At 41.8% G+C, this 18,870-nt stretch overlaps 1 protein-coding gene and 1 non-coding gene across 4 annotated transcripts in view; both read left to right on the plus strand.

Annotated features, from left to right (window-relative positions):
- Nucleotides 1-18,870, plus strand: part of nr2e1 (nuclear receptor subfamily 2, group E, member 1) — a 47,125-nt gene that overhangs the window by 7,136 nt on the left and 21,119 nt on the right. For 2 of the 3 annotated variants that reach the window (XM_078542529.1, XM_078542528.1), the window contains exons 3-7: nt 60-205; nt 1,161-1,248; nt 6,840-7,066; nt 14,893-15,039; nt 18,616-18,712. In XM_078542529.1, the coding sequence (XP_078398655.1) occupies nt 60-205; nt 1,161-1,248; nt 6,840-7,066; nt 14,893-15,039; nt 18,616-18,712 (705 nt within the window). Of the gene's footprint in view, nt 1-59; nt 206-1,160; nt 1,249-1,860; nt 2,406-6,839; nt 7,067-14,892; nt 15,040-18,615; nt 18,713-18,870 lie in introns of those variants that run through there. The other variant, XM_078542530.1, reaches the window with a different exon arrangement.
- LOC144681158 (small nucleolar RNA U3) lies at nt 17,604-17,816 on the plus strand. Its single transcript, XR_013576694.1, has one exon. It is a non-coding gene; the product is annotated as a small nucleolar RNA U3 (small nucleolar RNA).

An 18,870-nucleotide genomic window follows, 5' to 3' on the forward strand; every position in this document is an offset into this window, starting at 1 on the left:
GAGGCCGATCGGCGCTCACGTTACATTAAAACTTAAACCGACCAATTTGGCTTTTAAAGGTCGCATTTTGGATATTCCGTGCAAGGTGTGCGGGGACCGCAGCTCTGGTAAACATTATGGAGTTTACGCGTGTGACGGCTGCTCGGGGTTCTTCAAGCGCAGCATTCGCCGGAACAGAACCTACGTCTGCAAATCAGGCAACCAGGTACAAACCAAAACCGAGAGCTCAGCTTCCACAGGATTGCTTCGCACACCCCGTGCCTGGGATGCACTAAAGCACTGGAAATAACCGGGATTCTTTTCTTTTTTAAAAAAAAACAAAAGAAATTTGTTTCTTTTTTAAAACACACGCGATGTTCCAGAGAGACGCTTTCCAAAGGGGATGATTTAACGTCACTTCAAAAAATAAAGGGTCATACTTGTTAGGTTTTCTATATGTTCATCAAACAGCTTGTAGAAAGCGTGTCTGTGCCCAGTTGTGCACCTCGCTCAGGTATTATTGAGGTATCCATAAACTCGGATTTGTAGTGATAACGGCTCTGGGTTCTGGCAGCGAACAAACTGCTCTAGATCATTTAAATTTATTTCTTCCCGAAAAAAAAAATTGTTGGGTTAATCTTCCTTTAAAAGAAGGCAGGGCGGCGGCTCTACTTCTTATTGGTTACTAAGTGGGATAGTAGCCGCAAAATATGCCTTGCTCTCTTGCCCAGCCTTTATGTAAATCGTTTCTAAACGGAATGGGGAATGGGGAGGGGGATCAATCCTCCCCTCCCCTGAATAGGAGCAGCGCTACCAGGATCTCAAAAGTTTCAACAAGTTTGTTAGGACTCGTTCACCTTTGACTAGTGCAGCACTTGACTGTGGCCAGTCCTTAAACCGCGTTCATAACGTGTATCTATAAATAAGTGTCTTGCATATGTGATTGTTAACGTTTCAAGGGAATTACAGGCGGTTTGCTTCTGGATAATTTGATAGTCGTAATTATAACATCCACACGTTCATCTGCCTTGAAGCATCTGTAATTGTAAACCACGTTTGTAACTAGCCGAGTACTTCCATCTAAATAATGAATATAGGCATGTGATTTAAAATGAAGTACATTTGATCTGTGTGAGGTATTTTGTGTATCTTTATTTGGCTGTTGTTACTGTCTTTTAAAGGGGGGCTGTCCCGTAGACAAGACTCACAGGAATCAGTGCAGAGCCTGCAGGCTGAAAAAGTGTCTTGAAGTTAACATGAATAAAGACGGTAAGATTTTTGATGTCAAATTTCAGTCCCCGCCACTCTCCCCACCTGCCTGCCTGTGTTTGAAGTTTTCTTTAGTGTGAAGTGAAACAGCGATTAATAGACAGTCTTCCTGTTAAAGTACTGTGCTCCTCGCCAGACATATCTCACATCCAGAAAGTGCATTGTTTTTATCTTGTCCCAGGTCGAAAATACACCTTTCAGAAATTGATTTTTGTTTTGTTCTTAATAAATTTCTCATCAGAGAGAGCATCAGAGGCACAGCAATGTAATAAAACATGTTAGAAAACACTGTCAGGGCATTGAATTAACTCGATCCCTTACCAAACCTGCCGTCACTGGCTTGTTCTTCGTTTTCTTCCTGGGAGCCCCGCTTTGCACAATAAGGGGAATCCTATCGTTGTTCGATCTCTTTCTCTTAATAACTGCAGTTTCCAACTTTTAGCTGAAAACAACTACCTCGTGAAAAGTATACAAGGAAAATCCCTCTCAAAGCACCTCAACTACTGAAAAAAAAAATTATCTGGTCATTTGCTTCATTGCCATTTGTGGGTTTTTGTTTTGGGCAAATTAGCTGCCCGGTGCCCTAGGTTACAATATGATCATACTTCATAAGTGTTGTGCTTTGGGATATCCTGAAAGGGGCTATAGAAATGTAAGTCATTTCTGTCATACACGCAGACAGACATACTAGCAATGCAGTGTGTGCTTTCTGTTACCGTCCCCGTAGCATCCAGTTATTGTGAATTTGAAATTACGACACGACACATCAAAGCACAAAACTAAATCTCCTTGTGCTGAATTGTAAGTTGATGTTGATGGATTTCTTTCACCAGGATGTAACCTTGTTGCGCTTCAGGTTGGAGTGAGTTTCAATCCGTTCGTCCAGCTTTATTTCTGCGCACACTCCAGATGTCTTTTAAAGACGGGGAATAGTGAATGTATTCTTTCTGCTGAAACAGTTTTACCGTGGACAACCGGATGTACTATATTTTGTACTTTTTTTTTAAAAAACATTGTTTTGGAATAGATTGCCAATATATAAGAAGCTATAACATTTCTGTCCAAGTATTCTCCCCACCACCAGGCCTCTCCCGAAAATGTTCAAGTTAGGCGGGAGAAGATGCACGGGTTGTGCGCTAACATTAAAACAATGGAAAGTAAGTGTGAAGAATTGAAACTTGGTTTGGGGCCAGCCTGGAGTTATACTACATCCCTTGCAAAGCCCTGGCATTTTCTACTGTCTTCATCTGTCTTCCTTTCCGTGTGTGTGTGTCTCTCTCTCTCTCCCGGAGTCCCTCCCTCTCACATGCACGTGTTCAAAATACCCTCACTTCTTTTGGTTCTGGTGCCCGGTGTCAGACCTAGTTCCTGAATAGTCCAGTTCTGTGGGCGCTGTTTGTCTGAAACCGCTTCTCAAGGGCATCAAGTCTGCACCCAGGAAGTGTATGATACATGAATATGAATATATTTAAGCCTCTGTCCCATCCATCACTTATCCCTTTTGCCACAAACATTTCAGACGAAACCAAAGATCAGTCTCACCCCGACTCGTGTTTATTGCTTGGACATTGCACGTTCAGCTGGCGTGTCCACCTCCGATCTACATGGATTGAGATTGTTGACTGTATATTTCTATTTTATTCATTAACATCGAATAAGCCGTTTGACACGTTTTAATTGGAAAAGCACACCTCAAGTTAAAATACGGATGGGTGTCTTTCAACTACTCCTTTATTTTTATGAATAAGACATTTAGGTATCACGTTTTGTATATGCCAATAACATTTACTGCACAACTGTGTGGGAGACTCGGCTATTTCCGCACTGCAGATGTTCAGAAATGTTTCATCTGCTTCTTGTATCGACGGATACACGTTAGAAATAATCTGAGCTTTCATTATACTTGATTTAAAACTTAAACCTGACTGTTATCACACCAGGATTTCATGATTACTCCTTGAATGTTTTGTTGGACGGTAATTATTAGAGTTTGTCACTGTAGTTTGCTTTCTTAATGCCTTCTGCACGGCAGAAGAGAACCGAGATACCGTGATAACGGCCGCAACTATTAGGCCTAAATCTAAACTGAGCGATAGATCCGAACTCCGCAATGAACAGCCGAATGTTTAATCAGACGCTAGGAAGTTCCTTTATCTATAAATCGCAAACATTGATTGGATTTCACGTTCCATTTTAAACGTGCGTCTGGCTTTAATGCCGCAATAATTATATTCCTGATTCTAGTATGATTTATTTTTGCTACCTGGTTCTGCTTGCTCACAACGGTGGCGTGATTCCTTACTTGGCTGCATAGAATAGGAAGCCAGCATAAACCTGACGGCCCGAACGGTCTCCTCGGTACTGCAAAATCTATACTTCTATGGCGAATTAACATTGTGTTTCTGTCGTCGCAACATCCCCTTATACTATCACCCAATTAATTACTAGGCACGAACAGGTAGCAAAGGTTACGTTAAAGAGGGAAAATCACCTTGCATCAATATTCTCTTAAAAAGAAATTTGTACAAAATGTGTTAGAAGCGTGTCAGGCGTTGTGGTACCGCTTTACACTCATTAACCATGAATACCTCTTTGTCCCTGGTACAATCCGAAAAGCTAAGAAATTTGTCCCGATGATAAGGGGATCTCTTTATTAACTCTCAACCATTTTCAAATTTTGGTTTGTTCCAATTTAGTTTTGCTTAGAACCACCAGAATCAGAGTTAGACTAAAGAACTTTAGCTTCACTAGGCTTTCCTCACAGCTCATTCCTTTTACAGTTGGGATCAACCTTACAGGTGGTCTTTGTATCCTTTCCAAAGCATGTATGTTCATTTTAAAGTGTGCTGAACAAAACTGTACACATAACTCCAAAGGTGGTGCCATCAGTGCATTATAACCATTGTATCCACGTAATTCCACTCTTCTGGCTATGAATGTTAACATTCTACATGATTAACGACATTGGTTCATTATTGAAAGTGGTCACTTTATTGTTACTCCCAGGCTCGTTTAAAGTCTCACTGTAATAATTTTACTTTTATGCATACTTATGTTCCTCACTTTTCATCCAATTGGTATAGTTTACCACTCTCCATTTTGGCTCTCAAATTAGCAATTGGTTTAAGTTTTTCTGTAAATCACTAACTAGATCCTACGTTGCTACAGCCTTTACTATTTCACTGTAGCTTGCTAATTTATTGAATTCACAATTAGTTTCTGCACCTAGAGTATTAATGAAGAATCAGCAAGGGCCAAAGAACTGACCCAATTGACACTTCAACCAGCACCAGTACAGTCTGAAACAACAGTCACACTTAATATCCAATATTTCACCTCATGCCTTTTTCTACCTTAGAATCCTTCTGTTTGGTTTTAATACAAGTTTTTGAGCTGGACCTGGTCAAAGGTCTTCTGGAAATCCAAGTGAGCATAAGAACAAAAACAGGGGCAGGAGTAGGCTTCTAGGGTCCCTCAAGGTTGTTCCATATTCAATAAGATCATGGCTGAATTTCTGCATCAACTCCACTTTCCCTCCTTACTCCCATGATCCTTGATTCCCTTAGTGCCAAAAACCTATCCAACTCTGTCTTAAATAAATGATTGACTAAGCAACAACAGCCATCTGAGGAAGAGAATTATGAAGATTTACAATTGAGTGAACAATTCCTTATCTCAGTCCTAAATGGCTGGCTCATTTATCCTGATTCTATCCCCTAATTCTAGATTCTCTATCCATGGGAAGCAGCCCTTCAGCATTACCTTCTCAAGCTCTCTAAGAATTTTATGTTTAGTTCAGATCGCCTCTTATTCTTCTAAACACCAGGGACAAAAAGGGCATCCTACTCAATCTCTTAATCACGTGGTATTACAGAACTTGAGTATTGCTGAAAAAAGAGACATGCTGTCGAAGCTTCTTGCCTTGCACTCACCAGGACAGATGCAGGGATGCCAAATTTCAAGCAAACAGTAACTTAAACTGTATGACAAAAGGGATGCTGATTGGTTGACAAGTCAGCTTTGATTGGTTGAGACATTTCCATGGCGAATGCACCAGGGAGCTATTGTCAAGTGTGCTAAGAATTGCACTACAACCAACTTAAGTTTATCATTTGAACTCACAATGTCCTTAATTATCCTTGATAGAAGCTACATATATTCATATGCAGGGTCGTGTCCTTTGCAGGCAAAATGGAACATGTCCAGACATCGCACCTTTTTGAATAAACAAAAGCATGGGGGACAACAGTTCTCTGGTGCATTCGCCATGGCAATATCTCAAGCAACCAGAGCCAATGCTATTGAATCAGTACCCCCTTTCTCATGCAGTATAAATTGTTGTTCCCTTTGAAATGTGGCATTCTTGTTTCTGTCCTGATGAGTGCAAGATGAAAATCTTCAACAGCATGTCTCTATTTTTAGCAATGCTCCACCTCTCCTCAGAAGAAGGCAAATGGTATTTTAAACTTCAGTGCAAGGAGGGATTGCAATTTACTTTAAAGAAAGAACTTTCATTTATCTAGCGACCTTCAAAGCCTCAGTCTCCTAAAAGTGTTTTAAAGCCAATTGAATACTTTTGCAATGTGGTGATTGTTATAGTTTAGGAAAAACAGCAACCCATCTGTTCAGAGCAAGATTCTGCAAACAGCAATGTGGTTATCAGATAATCTGTTTTAGGTTTTGTTAATGGGGTGGTATGTATTGGGCAGAACACATTGCTATATGTGAAAGTTCACTGTGGGCATATTGGCTGACTGGTTTCATGCATTACAACAGGGATTACTCTTCAAAAAGATAATTCGTTGGCTGTGAAGCATTTTCAGATGGCCTGAAGTTGCTAACTGCAAGTTCTTTCTAGAACTCCAATGCTCTTCTTCAAATAGTGCCATGGGTTCTTTTGTATCTAATTGGGAGAGCAGACTGGAGGCAAGGCTTCAGTTTAATATTCTATTTCAAAAACAGCTCCTTAGATTGTGCAGCACACCCTCAGTATTGCATCAACCATGGCGTGGGACTTGGACTCACAATGTTCTAACTTAGAGGCAAGAGTGCTACCACTGAACCAAGACTGACAGCTATTTGTAATACTCTCAACACAATGGAAAAGAGTTGACTTACAGCTTGTTAAACTTTATGAATAGATGGTGACTTATTTTTCTAATTTGCCATTCTGGCACAGGTAAGATATGCTTGTCATTCTATAATTAGCTACGCTTCTGGACTAATCCTTTGAAGGATTGCTATTATTCCATCCTTTACTGATCTTAGGCTAACAGAGCTGTGATTGCCTAGGTTACATGTGTCCTGATTTTAAGTGTAAGTACTACAGAATTTCCTCCAGTCCTGTAGAAATTCTCCTGTTCTTAATGATTCATTCATGAAGGTAGTGAGTGCCCCATACATTTCTCCAATTTCTCTTCTTCAAATTCAGATATACGCTATGCTATCTGGCCAAAAGGATTTGTTATTCTTAACTCTCCTTAATCTTTGTGCAGCAAACAATTCAGAGAATAAATGAACAGATTAAAGGATGCCTGATTCACTTTATTTTGCCACCTCCAATGCCTTGTTCTTATGTGTTTTCCTCACAGCTGTGCAACATGAAAGGGGACCAAGGACATCGACGATAAGGAAGCAGGTAGCCTTGTATTTCCGGGGGCACAAGGAAGTAAATGGTGGTGTTACCCCTTATCCAGCAACTGCTCTACCTGGACCAGCTTTCTTCACTGCTGTTACCCAGTTAGAAACCCACAACATCGATCTCACTACTGGGTCTGATCGTCAGGCGTTGGTGGGCCTACCACAGCCAACTCCAAAGGTAATTGATCACTTCCACCTTCAAACATCAGCTGCTTTCAGATCACAACAAAGAAAGTCAATAAACAAGCAAGGACATTGATGCAGTTAATCATTGCTACACCCATGACTCAACGTGGACAGATTCTTGAGACAAGAAGTGTTGGTGTGCTCATACAGAATAGTTCTTCAGCTACTTAGCCAAAAATTGTGTCAATCAAAAATGGAACCCAGTTTTATCTTAAATATTAATAGTTGCACTACTTAATTATTTGTTCCACCTACTCGTAACTAAAGCTTGTGTTCTGATCCGATTTTCTTTGCAGTGAGCAGTTGATGTAATTAGCAAATACCCATGTACATATACACATAGACACACAATACCCACACACATGCACATAGACACACAGACACATACACAATACCCACACACATGTCAACATGGCTCAATGGGTAGCACTCTTATATCTGAATCAAAAGTTTGCAGGTTAGAAGATTCACTCCAGAGGACTTGAGCACAAAGCTTAGGTTGATACTCCAGTGCAATATTGAGTGGATGCCACATCGTGGGAGGTGCTGTTGTTCAGGTGTGATGTTAAATTGAGGCTCTATTTGCTCTATGATTCTATTTGCCCTTTCAGATAGACGTAAAAGACCCCAAGGTACTATTTTGGAGCAGAGCATGGACGTCATTCCCGCTCTCCTGGTCAATATTTATCCCTCAATTAGCATCACCAAAACATATTTGCTGGTCATTATCACACTGCTAATTGTGGGACCTTGCTGTGCGCAAATTGGCTGCCGCGTTTCACATATGACAACAGTGACTACATTTTAAAAAGCATTTCATTGACTGTAAAGGCCCTTTGTGAGCTCTTGAGGTCGTGAAAGGCGCGGTACAAATGCAAGCCTTTTCTTTTTCCACACACATACATTTAGAGGCCATTTGACAGAATCATATTTGTTTGTAGACATTTCGTGTAATATAAGGACGATGGCAATAGTTTATACCAGCAAATGTCTATTGTTGTTTGCTATAGCTCGATGGTGAACCCACGCTAACCCCATGTGAAAAGATTATCAGTTGACTAATCCGTCATCGGAATATGGAAGCGCGGCAGTTTTCTTTTCCCTTTGTGGCGTTGTGCTGCAAACCAGCTCCCATTGATTCGAGCACAATATATCTGACTACAGTAAAATGCTGATTGACTTCAGTGCAACACGATCCCATAACTGCAAACGATCCCAGTTAGCGGGGCCAAAAACTATCAAGCGCCTCTAGCTTCAACAATCTAGGAAGCATAATGATGTCATAACTCGGTTCTCAGGCTCAAACCGCATTTGTACAGTTTAAAAAGAACACTTTCGTGTAAATATATAATTGTCATCTTTCTAAAAGGAGATCAGCTTGGGTTCTACAATCACAGGCATGTTGTTTGCTTGCTAAGTACTTGTATCAATTTACTTCAAGTAATTTTCAGTACAGCTGTTGCACGTTGCCTTACGGTAAATACTAACTTCTCTCTTGGCGGTATCACAGCATCTTTACAGTGCAGAAGGGAGCCATTCGGCCCGTCGACTCCGCACTGGCTCTCTGAAAGAGCATTCCACCTAATCCCACTCCCCTGCCTTATCCCCGTAACCTTGCACATTGTGTCAATGTGTGGGGGAAATGATCACATGGGCTCGAACCGTAAGGGGAGTTGATGCCCTGTTTCAGTTCTGAGAATGCACTCCACCCCCCCGCCCCCACCCCCCCAGCACACTATCACCAACTCCACAAACGGGAATCTGTTTTCAAAGCTCCCAGAGCACTCTGTGGCTTCCTGCAGCTTCAGGAAGGTGAATCCGAAAGCGAACCCATTGACAAGTAATCCAGCCGGGTCATCTATCATTTCACTAAAGATGGGTTTGCAGTGTGTGTGGTTTGGATAGGGTTCGGTTAACTGCTGCTGCACTAGGTTTTAGAATGATCTATTTCACACATCGTAAATTGTTATTTGACAAAAGCATATAAGACATAGAGCATATGTGAACGTGGTCTCTTGCAAAACGGGCGACAGAGTTTGGCATCCGCCCTGAGTTCCCTTTGATCGAAGTTAATAGGCTGCCCGCTTCTTGCCTCCCGTTTCACCCTCGACATTGGTATCAAGTTGCCCTCTTGACAATCTTACTGTGCTACGACCTGCATTTGAGGCTTATGACAAATGTGTGGTTCATAATACAGTAAAGAACCAAACTGAATACAGAAAGTACATAGGAAATCTTAAAAGGGCAATAAGAGCAACAAAGAGAGAGTATGAGAGTAGAAGCTAACATAAAAGAGAACCCAATAGTTTTTTTAAAAACACATAATAGTAAAACAGTCTTCAGAGGGTGGGTGAAATTAATCAGGATACAAAAAGGAGATCTTCTTGTGGAGGCAGAGGGCATTGGTGGGGTACCAGACAAAGACATTGCATATTTGTGCCATTGAATCATAGAATGTTACAGCTCAGAATAAGGCCATTCATCCATAATATCTGCCCCAGCTCCTTGATAGAGCTATTCAGTTAGTCCCACTCCTTTGCTGTTTTGCTATAGCCCTGTAAAAATATATTCTTCAAGAACATATCTAATTCCATTCTGAAAGTTACTCGTGAATCTACTACTTCCATCTCTCAAACTGTGCTTTCCAGATCACAAAGCACTGCATGAACATTTTCCCCTCATATTGCCTCTGATTCCACCCCCCACCCTCCCCCCCCCCCCCCCCCCCCCCCAATGCTGTATGCCTGCATCTAGTCATCAACACTTCTGCAATTGGAAATAGAATAGCAAGGAAAAGCTATATTGAGTACCCCATTATATCAGCGCTTAACCTTCTCTGTTCTAAAGAGAACAACCTCAGCTTCTCCAGTTTCTCAAGTGAAATGAAATCTCTCATCCTCCAGTCCCCTGGCACCTCCTCCATCTCTAATGAGAATTGGAAGGTTGTGGCCAGAGCCTTTTCAATTTCCAACTTTATTTGCCTCAGTAACCTAGGATGCATCCCCCTGGACTATGTAATGTTTCTATTTTGAGGATTGCCAATTTGTTTAAGTTTCTCCTCAAAATGTCACAATCCTCATAGAGACAAATAACTTTTGAAAAGAGATGAATTTCCCAAATGATCAATGGAAATAATTGAAGGACAAAATTTCATGTATTAACACGTTTACCGTTACAAACAAACTACAATCAACAGATATCAAACATTGCTTAATGGGCTATGAATACATCAAACTAAAGAAAACTAACTAATGCAATTGAGATGTCTTACAATTCATTTTGCTGTCCATTGTCCATTATGCAGATATCTACCATTGCAAGGTCAGGTCTCAAGTTGTCAAGTGATCCAGCAGTTTCACATCTCCCTGCCACACCAGGTCAAATCTTCCAGGGTCCTTCGATAATGGTTCAATTCAATTCAGTCTGAGCAATGCTTCAATTCAGTCTAGAACAAACTTCCAACAGCAAGTGGTGACTCCTTGTTCTTTAAATCTGCAGCCATCCCATTTACTCTGTCATTTTTTGAGTAGAGAACCAGCTCTCACCAGTATCCTGCTTGGTTGCTAACACAAAAACAGTCTTTTTCTGCTCTTCACAGCAAGAGCTGCATTGTTTCTCTCTCAGTATCTCTGTGTCTGTCTCCAAAAGGCAGTGGCCCATTTGCTGTGCTGATGTGTAGAAACTGTCACTTTTGAAACAGTTGCCAGACAATTGAGACTTTTAAAACATTTGTAAGAATCTATTTAAATCCTATCTAATATTGCTACTACCTCCTCCTTTACTGCGAGTTTGGCAGTATCCTCTTCTTTCATTAATATCTTGATCAATATATTTCTAACTCAATAAGACAGGAAGCAGCGCTGAATCTTGCTTTGGGAAATAAAGTGAGGCAGGTGGAGCATTATTCAGTCAGGAAAGTATTCAGGGAGCAGTGATCACAATTTCATCAGGTTTAGAATAGATATGGATAAGGACACTAAGCTGAAAAATAGTTAACTGGAGGAGGACAAAATCAGTAAGTTGAAAGGAGATCTGGCCCAGGTGGACTGGAATCAAAAACTGCTAGACAAATCAGTAACTGAACAATGGGAGGTTTTCAAAGAAAGGATGTTTAGGTACAGAGTTGACACATTCTTATGAGAGGGCAAGGAAAGGCACTCAAAGCTAAAGTTCCCGCTATGATTAAAGATATGGTTAAAATTAGATAGAAAAAGCTTGCCATGGCAATTATATTTAGTTATTTAGTAGTACAGAACTTGAGTATTGCTATAAAAAAAAGCGATATGCATTCTAAACTTTTCATCTTGCACTCATTAGGATAGCTCTCCAGAAATTACCAAACTGTAACAGGGAAGCAACACTTTATATTGCGTGAGAGGAGAGTGCCTCCATCAATCAGAGTCCACTTGCCAACCAATCAGCTGTCATGCAGTATACAGTTTGGTAATTTCTTGCGAGCTATCCTGATGAGTGCAAGATGATAAACTTAGATAGTATGTCTCTTTTTTGACAATTATATTTATAATACAGTAAAGAAGCAAATTAATATTCAAAATACAGAGGAAATCTAAAAGGGGGCCAAAGAGAGAGTGTGAGAATAGATTACCTGCTAACAAAAATAGGAAGCCAATAGCCCTTCTTAAAGAAATATTAAAGAGTAGGGAAAGTTTGACTCTGATTAGGGACCAAAATGGAAATCATCTTGTGGAAACAAAAGGCATGGCTGAGGTACTAAGTGGATACTTTGCATCCATCTTCACTAGAGAAGACAAAGCTGCCAAAGTAGCAGTAAAGGAGGAGGCAGTAGTGATACTGATTAGGGTAAAATAGATAAAGGAGGTACAAACATGTAGGCAGTGTTCAAAGTAGAAAATTCAATGGTCCAGAGGGAATGCTGCCTAGGCCCTAGCCAGAATCTTCCAATCCTCCTTAGATATGGAGGATAAGGGGGTGTCTGAAGACTGAGGATGGCAAATGATACACTCCTGCTCAAAAAAGAGAGAGGGGTAAACCTGACAATTACAGGCCAGTCAGTTTAATATAAGGAAAATTTTAAAAATCTGGGATACAATTAATCAGCATTTGCAAAAGAATGGCCTTATAAGTGTAAGTCAGCACGGACTTGTTAAAGGCACATGGTTGTTGACTAACTTGAGTTCATCGATTTAATGAAAGAGGTAATGTGGTTGATGTTGTATATATGGATTTTTAAAAGGCATTTGATAAAATACCACATAATAGACTTCTAGCAAAGTTAAAGGCCATGAGATTAAAGGAAGAGTGCAGTATGAATACATGGGAAATTAGCTAAAGGCTCAAGAGCAGGAAGCATGGTGGTGCAGTGGGTGGCATCCCCACCTCTGGACTAGAAGTTCCTGGTTCAAGTCCCACTCCAGGGCTTTATGGCCAAGGAAGGTGTGTTCATAATGTGGTCAAAAAGGTTGAGTATCAACCTGCAAATCCTTCCAACATGTGGCAGCTGGTAAGAGCAGGAGAGATTCCTGGTCAGTCATGTGCTGTAAAGTAAATTGGAGCCTCTACAGTCATTATCCATAGCTCTGGACATAAAAGTGCATGTTGCCACAGCACCACTGAGGGGCTCATTTGGCTGGACAGCTTTTTTTTTTGTTGTTTCATGGGATGTCACTGGTTAGGCCAGCATTTATTGCTCAGGTTTAGAGGGCATTTAAGAATCAACCACATTGCGGTGGGGTCTGGAGTCACATGTAGGCCAGACCAGGTAAGGTCAGCAGATTTCCTTCCTTAAAGGACGTTAGTTAACCAGACAGGTTTTTACAACAATTGACAATGGTTTCATGGTCATCATCAGACCTTTAATTCCAGATTCTTATTAAATTCAAATTTCACCATCTGCCATGGTGGGATTCAAACCCAGGTTCCCCAGAACATTACCCTGGGTCTCTGGAATAGCATTGCAGTGACAATACCACTATGCCACCACAAACAGCATTGGGTTTGATCCCCCATTCAGGCTGAGGTGGATTCAGGACATTCCTTCTTGGTCTACCTGTGGAAGAGTTTGCAGTGCAATGGGTCAGACCTGCCTTTGGGCAGAGAACTAAAGAAGAAGATAGAAAGCAGAAAGTAGTGGTGCACAGTTGCATTTCAGACTGGAGAGTATAAAGTGGTGTTACCAGGCATCAGTATTATCTTTTTGATAGATATTCATAACCTGAAATTGGCTATACAGGGCATAATTTCAAAGTTTGCAGATGATATGAAATTGGAAGTAATGTAGTAAACATAATAGTGAACGTAGTAAACAATAAGAAGGATAGTAACAGACTTCAGGAGAACAGAGATTGGTAAAATAGGATGAAATTTAATACAGACAAGTGTGAAGTGATACATTTTAGTAGGAAGAATGAAGAGAGGCATTATGAACTAAATGGTACAATATTAAAGGGGATGTAGGAACTGAGGGGCCTGGGGTGCATGTAGGCAAATCTTTGAAAGTGGTAGGACAAGTTGAGAAGGCTGCTAAAAAAGAAGTATGGGATCCTTGGCTACATTAACAGAGGGATATCCATTGGACCCCTACGAAATAACACAGATGATGAACATGTTCATCTTCACCTCAAAGGACCTACAATAAGGATAAAAGCATGTTGTACAAAAGAAGAAACCTTTATTCTGAACCTCTATAAAATACTGATTGGGCCTCAGCTTGTGTTTTGTGTTCAATTCTGGACACCATGCTTTAGGCAGGCATTGGAAATGGCACCTAAGAGATTTACCAGAATAGTACCAGGGATATGTGTGGAGAGACTGGAGAAGCTGAGGTTGTTCTCCTGGGAGCAAAACAGAGGAGATTTGGTCGAGGTGTTTAAAATTAGGAATGGTTTTGATTGAGTAAAGAAGGAGGAACAGCTACAAGTGGCAGAAGTGCCAGTAAACAGAGGGCACAGATTTAAGATGATTGGCAAAAGAACCAGAGGTGACACAAGGGAACCTTTTTCACACTGTGAGTTGTTGGATCTGGAATGTCTTGTGTGAGAGGGCAGTGAAAGCAGATAGTAACATTTTTAAAAATGGTTAAAAACTTGAAGGAAAAAAATCTCAGAGGTCTGGAGAAGGACAAGGGGAATGGGATTAATAGATTGCTCGATCAAAGAGCTGGCACAAGCATGATGGATCAAATTGCCTCCTTCTGTACTGTATCATTCTGGGATCCTATGATTTATATAATACCCTTTAAAATAGGTAAATGTCCTAAAGTACTTTGACTAAAGTCTCACCAAGCCAAAGGGAAGATATTAGCACAAGTGACCAAAGGTTTGGACAAAGAAATAAGTTTTTACAGAGGTTCTGAAATGCGGAGAGAAAGATGGCATGTTTTACGATTAGAATTCCAGTGTTTGAGGCCCAGAGAGCCGAAGGCAAGACTGCCAACGATGGGGGGAAAGAGGTGGGGACACACAAGAGCGCAGAATCGGAGGAACAGAGAGGGTTGCAGGGGTGAAAGAGATTATGCAGGAGGAAATTCAACAGGAGGATGAAAATCTTAAAAATTGAGGTGCTGTAGATGAGGAGCCATTGTAGACGACTGAGCACAGGGATGATGGGTTAATGAAACTGCTGCGAGTTAGAATACGGGCAACTTTAGTATAATATTCAATAAGAAATATTTTTTAAAACTTCAGTAAGCAAATGGATAACAATGGTTCAAGTTATATTGCCAATGGATCAAGTTATATTGGTACAATCCTTTCAATGAGGACTTTGCATCACAAATATGCTGCACTGCTCCGCCAACTCTGCTCTGAACAGTATGTGTCACTGTCACCTTTTCTGCAGTACCCTCACGAGGTCAACGGCACACCTATGTACCTGTATGAAGTGGCGACTGAATCAGTCTGTGAATCTGCCGCGAGACTGCTCTTCATGAGTATCAAATGGGCCAAGAGTGTGCCTGCATTTTCCACACTTCCATTCCAGGATCAGGTCAGTGGAATCAATTATCACAACCGACCCCAGCCAGCACCACAAATCCCCTAAGATAAAGGCAAAATACTGCGAATGCTGGAAATCTGAAACAAAAACAAAAAATGCTGGAAAAACTCAGCAATTCCCCAAAAGCCACAAACAGGACTGTCCCGGTAGATCAATTGTGTCAGCCTGTTCCTGCCCCATGGAACTCATTTCTTCCTATCTTGACTCCATTCTCTCTCCCCTTTTCCAGTCTTTTCTCACCTATATCCGCGATTCCTCTGATGCCCTATATCATATCAACAATTTCCAGTTCCCTGGCCCTGACCACCTCCTCTTCACAATCCCTCTAGACGTCCAATCCCTCTACACCTCCATCCCCCACCAGGATGGTCTGAGGGCTCTCTGCTTCTTCCTTGACCAGAGGCCCGAACAATCCCTATCCACCACCACTCTCCTCCGCCTGGCTGAACTTGTTCTCTCACTGAACAATTTCTCCTTAAACTCCTCTCACTTCCTCCAAATAAAAGGTGTGGCTATGGGTACCCGCATGGGCCCCAGTTATGCCTGTCCCTTTATGGGGTATGTGGAACATTCCTTGTTCCAGTCCTACTCAGGCCCCCTCCCACAACTCTTTTCTCGGTACATCGATGACTGCTTCGGTGCCGCTTCATGCTCTCATCTGGACCTGGAAAAATTTATGAATTTTGCTTCCAATTTCCACCCCGCCATTATTTTCACATGGTCCATCTCTGACACTTCCCTTCCCTTCCTTGACCTCTCTGCCTCAATTTCTGATGATAGACTGTCCACCAATATTCATTACAAGCCCACCGACTCCCACAGCTACCTCAACTACAGCTCCTCACACCCCGCTTCCTTTAGGGACTCCATCCCATTCTCTCAGTTCCTTCACCTCCGTTGCATCTGTTCTGATGATGCCACTTTCAAAAACAGTTCCTCTGACATGTCTTCCTTCTTCCTTAACCAAGGTTTCCCACCCACGGTGGTTGACAGGGCCCTCAACCATGTCCGACCCATCTCCTGTGCCTCTGCCCTCACATCTTCTTCTCCCTCCCAGAACCATGATAGGGTCCCCCTAGTCCTCACTTTTCATCCCACCAGCCTCCGCATTCAAAGGATCATCCTCCACCATTTCCGCCAACTCCAGCATGATACTTCCCCCCTCCTTACGGTCCAAGGGTCCAAACACTCCTTTCAGGTGAAGCAGTGCTTCACTTGTACTTCCCTCAACTTAGTCTACTGCATTCGCTGCTCCCAATGTGGTCTCCTCTACATTGGAGAGACCAAACGCAGACTGGGTGACTGCTTTGCAGAACACCTTCGATCTGTCTGTAAGCATGACCCAGACCTTCCTGTCACTTGCCATTTCAACACACCACCCTGCTGTCATGCCCACATGTCCATCCTTGGCCTGCTGCAATGTTCCAGTGAAGCTCAACGCAAACTGGAGAAACAGCATCTCATTTTCCGATTAGGCACTTTACAGCCTTCTGGACTTAACACTGAGTTCAACAACTTCAGACCATGAACTCGCTCCTCCATTGTCACCCCCTTTTTGATGTCCCCTCCCCCACCCTTTCCTACATTCATTTTTATTCATTTATTTATTATTATTTTTTCCCCGCTTACTTTCGTTATTATTATTTTATTTCAATTTTTATTGTTTTATCCCCAGCTTTTAGCCTTTTCAATCTTTGTTCCCACCACTGTCCCCTCCCCCCACTCCACCCCCACTAGGGCCCTCTGTCACTTTCCAGAGTGCTTACCCTAGTCCTGCCATTATCACATTCTGCTTTCCACTCCTAATGTCACCATTAGCACCTCCTTTATCCAGTACCACCACTATTGACAACCATTTGACCTTTTGTTTATGACATCTTTCACAATCTCTCCTTTGCCTCCACCTATCACTGGCCTTCTATCCAGCTTCACCTATTCCACCCCCCCTTAAACAGTATGTATTTCACCACATTTCTACTTCCCTTTAGCTTTGGAGAAGAATCATACAGACTCAAAACGTTAACTCCGTCTTTCTCTCCACAGATGCTGTCAGACCTGCTGAGTTTTTCCAGCACTTTTTGTTTTCGTTTCAGATTTCCAGCAACCGCAGTATTTTGCCTTTATCATTTTCAGAGAAGTTGATTTAGAAGCCCGATAAACTGTTCCCTAGCATTTGGGACAGGGTAAAAAATGAATGGTTCATAGAAAAGGATTAATATTTTAATTTTCAGTGTTTTTCATATTGCTGTTGAAGAAGTACATTCCAAGAAGGGGAAAGTCTTGAATCCACAGCAGGATTCTATATCAGTTGTGTCTGAGACCTGACCCCAGGCCTCTGTAGGTTTTGTTTCATCATGAAGAATATGAGTTGCCTTGGATGTTACCTTGGAGGTGTGTAACCTCCCAATAGCAGATGATGTAATTCAGGGTAGGCCTTCGGACCACTAACTATGTGATTGGCTACCTAGTATCATCAGTACCTATGTGACGAACATTCACCCTTGGTCAAACATCGAGGATCATGGTCAGACTCAGCAGATCACAGTTGCTGTACAAAGACTATACCCTCAGGGATCATTTCTATGGGGTTTTTTTTCTTGAGAAATGTGTTCCTAGAGTGTTTGGCCTCACAAACCACGAGGAGGATTTATAGTGTTCTCTTCTGAGCAGGAAGCAGACATGAGGATTGCTTTTAACAGCTGCTCTCTGTCATTGATGTGTGTTCCTTCTCTCTCTTGTAGAACTGGAGGACAAAAACAGTCTGAGGTTAAAAATAACTACTCAGCCGCCACGCCACACACTGGCGCTTCAATTTCCTAGCACACTCACTATGCAATACCCATGAGGAAATGGGAAGGGGAGGAACTGGAGGGAGTTAAATGTTCTAAAAAAAAACCCCTCCGCAATGACTTCCACACACTAATTCCCCCGCCTAACCTTGATTCTAGGCGAATGGGTTTTAAGGTAACCGTATTTTACCACCAGATTTTTCTAATCTAGGATCCTTTATCTGCATGTTAAATTATTTATTTATTTATTCAAAAAGAGATGGGTAGAAAATTCCAATTCTTGGCCCCTGGGGGCACTGGTGGTGAATTCGCGCGGATGTTAGCGCTTTCTTAAGACAGCCAGAGGAGCAAAGAGGCCAGAGCTGAGCGGGTGTGAACCCGGGAGCAGAACCTGCAGGGAGCTAGGGAAAGGGCAGGAAAATCAGGATATCCGAGGAGACCGGGAAGAAACTGGGAGAAGTAGATTCACTGAACAGGGAGCCGGAAGACAAAAAAAAAAACCCCAGAAAATGCTGGAAAAGCTCAGCAGGTCTAGCAGCACCTGTGGAGAGACGGAGCTAACGTTTCGAGTCCGAATGACTTCTTCAGAGAGGGGAGATTGGGGTAGAGGTGAAAAATCAGGTAACCATTTGTAAACATATGGTTCACTTTAGTGAAAATCGTTTAAAATCGCATCCAAGTTTGCTCGCTAATTGCGCTATTCTAACAGGCAACAAAATAAAAATCTGGAATGACTGAAAATAATCCAGACGGTTATGATTTTTTTGTCTCACTCTAGCTAATTCTTTTGGAAGATGCCTGGAGGGAACTCTTTGTTTTGGGAATAGCTCAATGGGCCATTCCAATCGATTCTAGTACTTTACTGGCTGTATCTGGTGAGTTGCAACAGGTTTTATTTTTCAAAATGAAGTAACAATTGCGATTAAAACCTGGAATCCTGTCCCGTGGCACTTCAATTCGTGAAAATGACCATTGGTTTCAAACTTTATTTTAAAACTCTATCAGTTAAAAACGAGAGGGACGATGCATCGAA

The sequence above is a fragment of the Cetorhinus maximus genome, chromosome 5, assembly GCF_964194155.1.
Source record: "Cetorhinus maximus chromosome 5, sCetMax3.hap1.1, whole genome shotgun sequence".
NCBI lineage: Eukaryota > Metazoa > Chordata > Chondrichthyes > Lamniformes > Cetorhinidae > Cetorhinus > Cetorhinus maximus.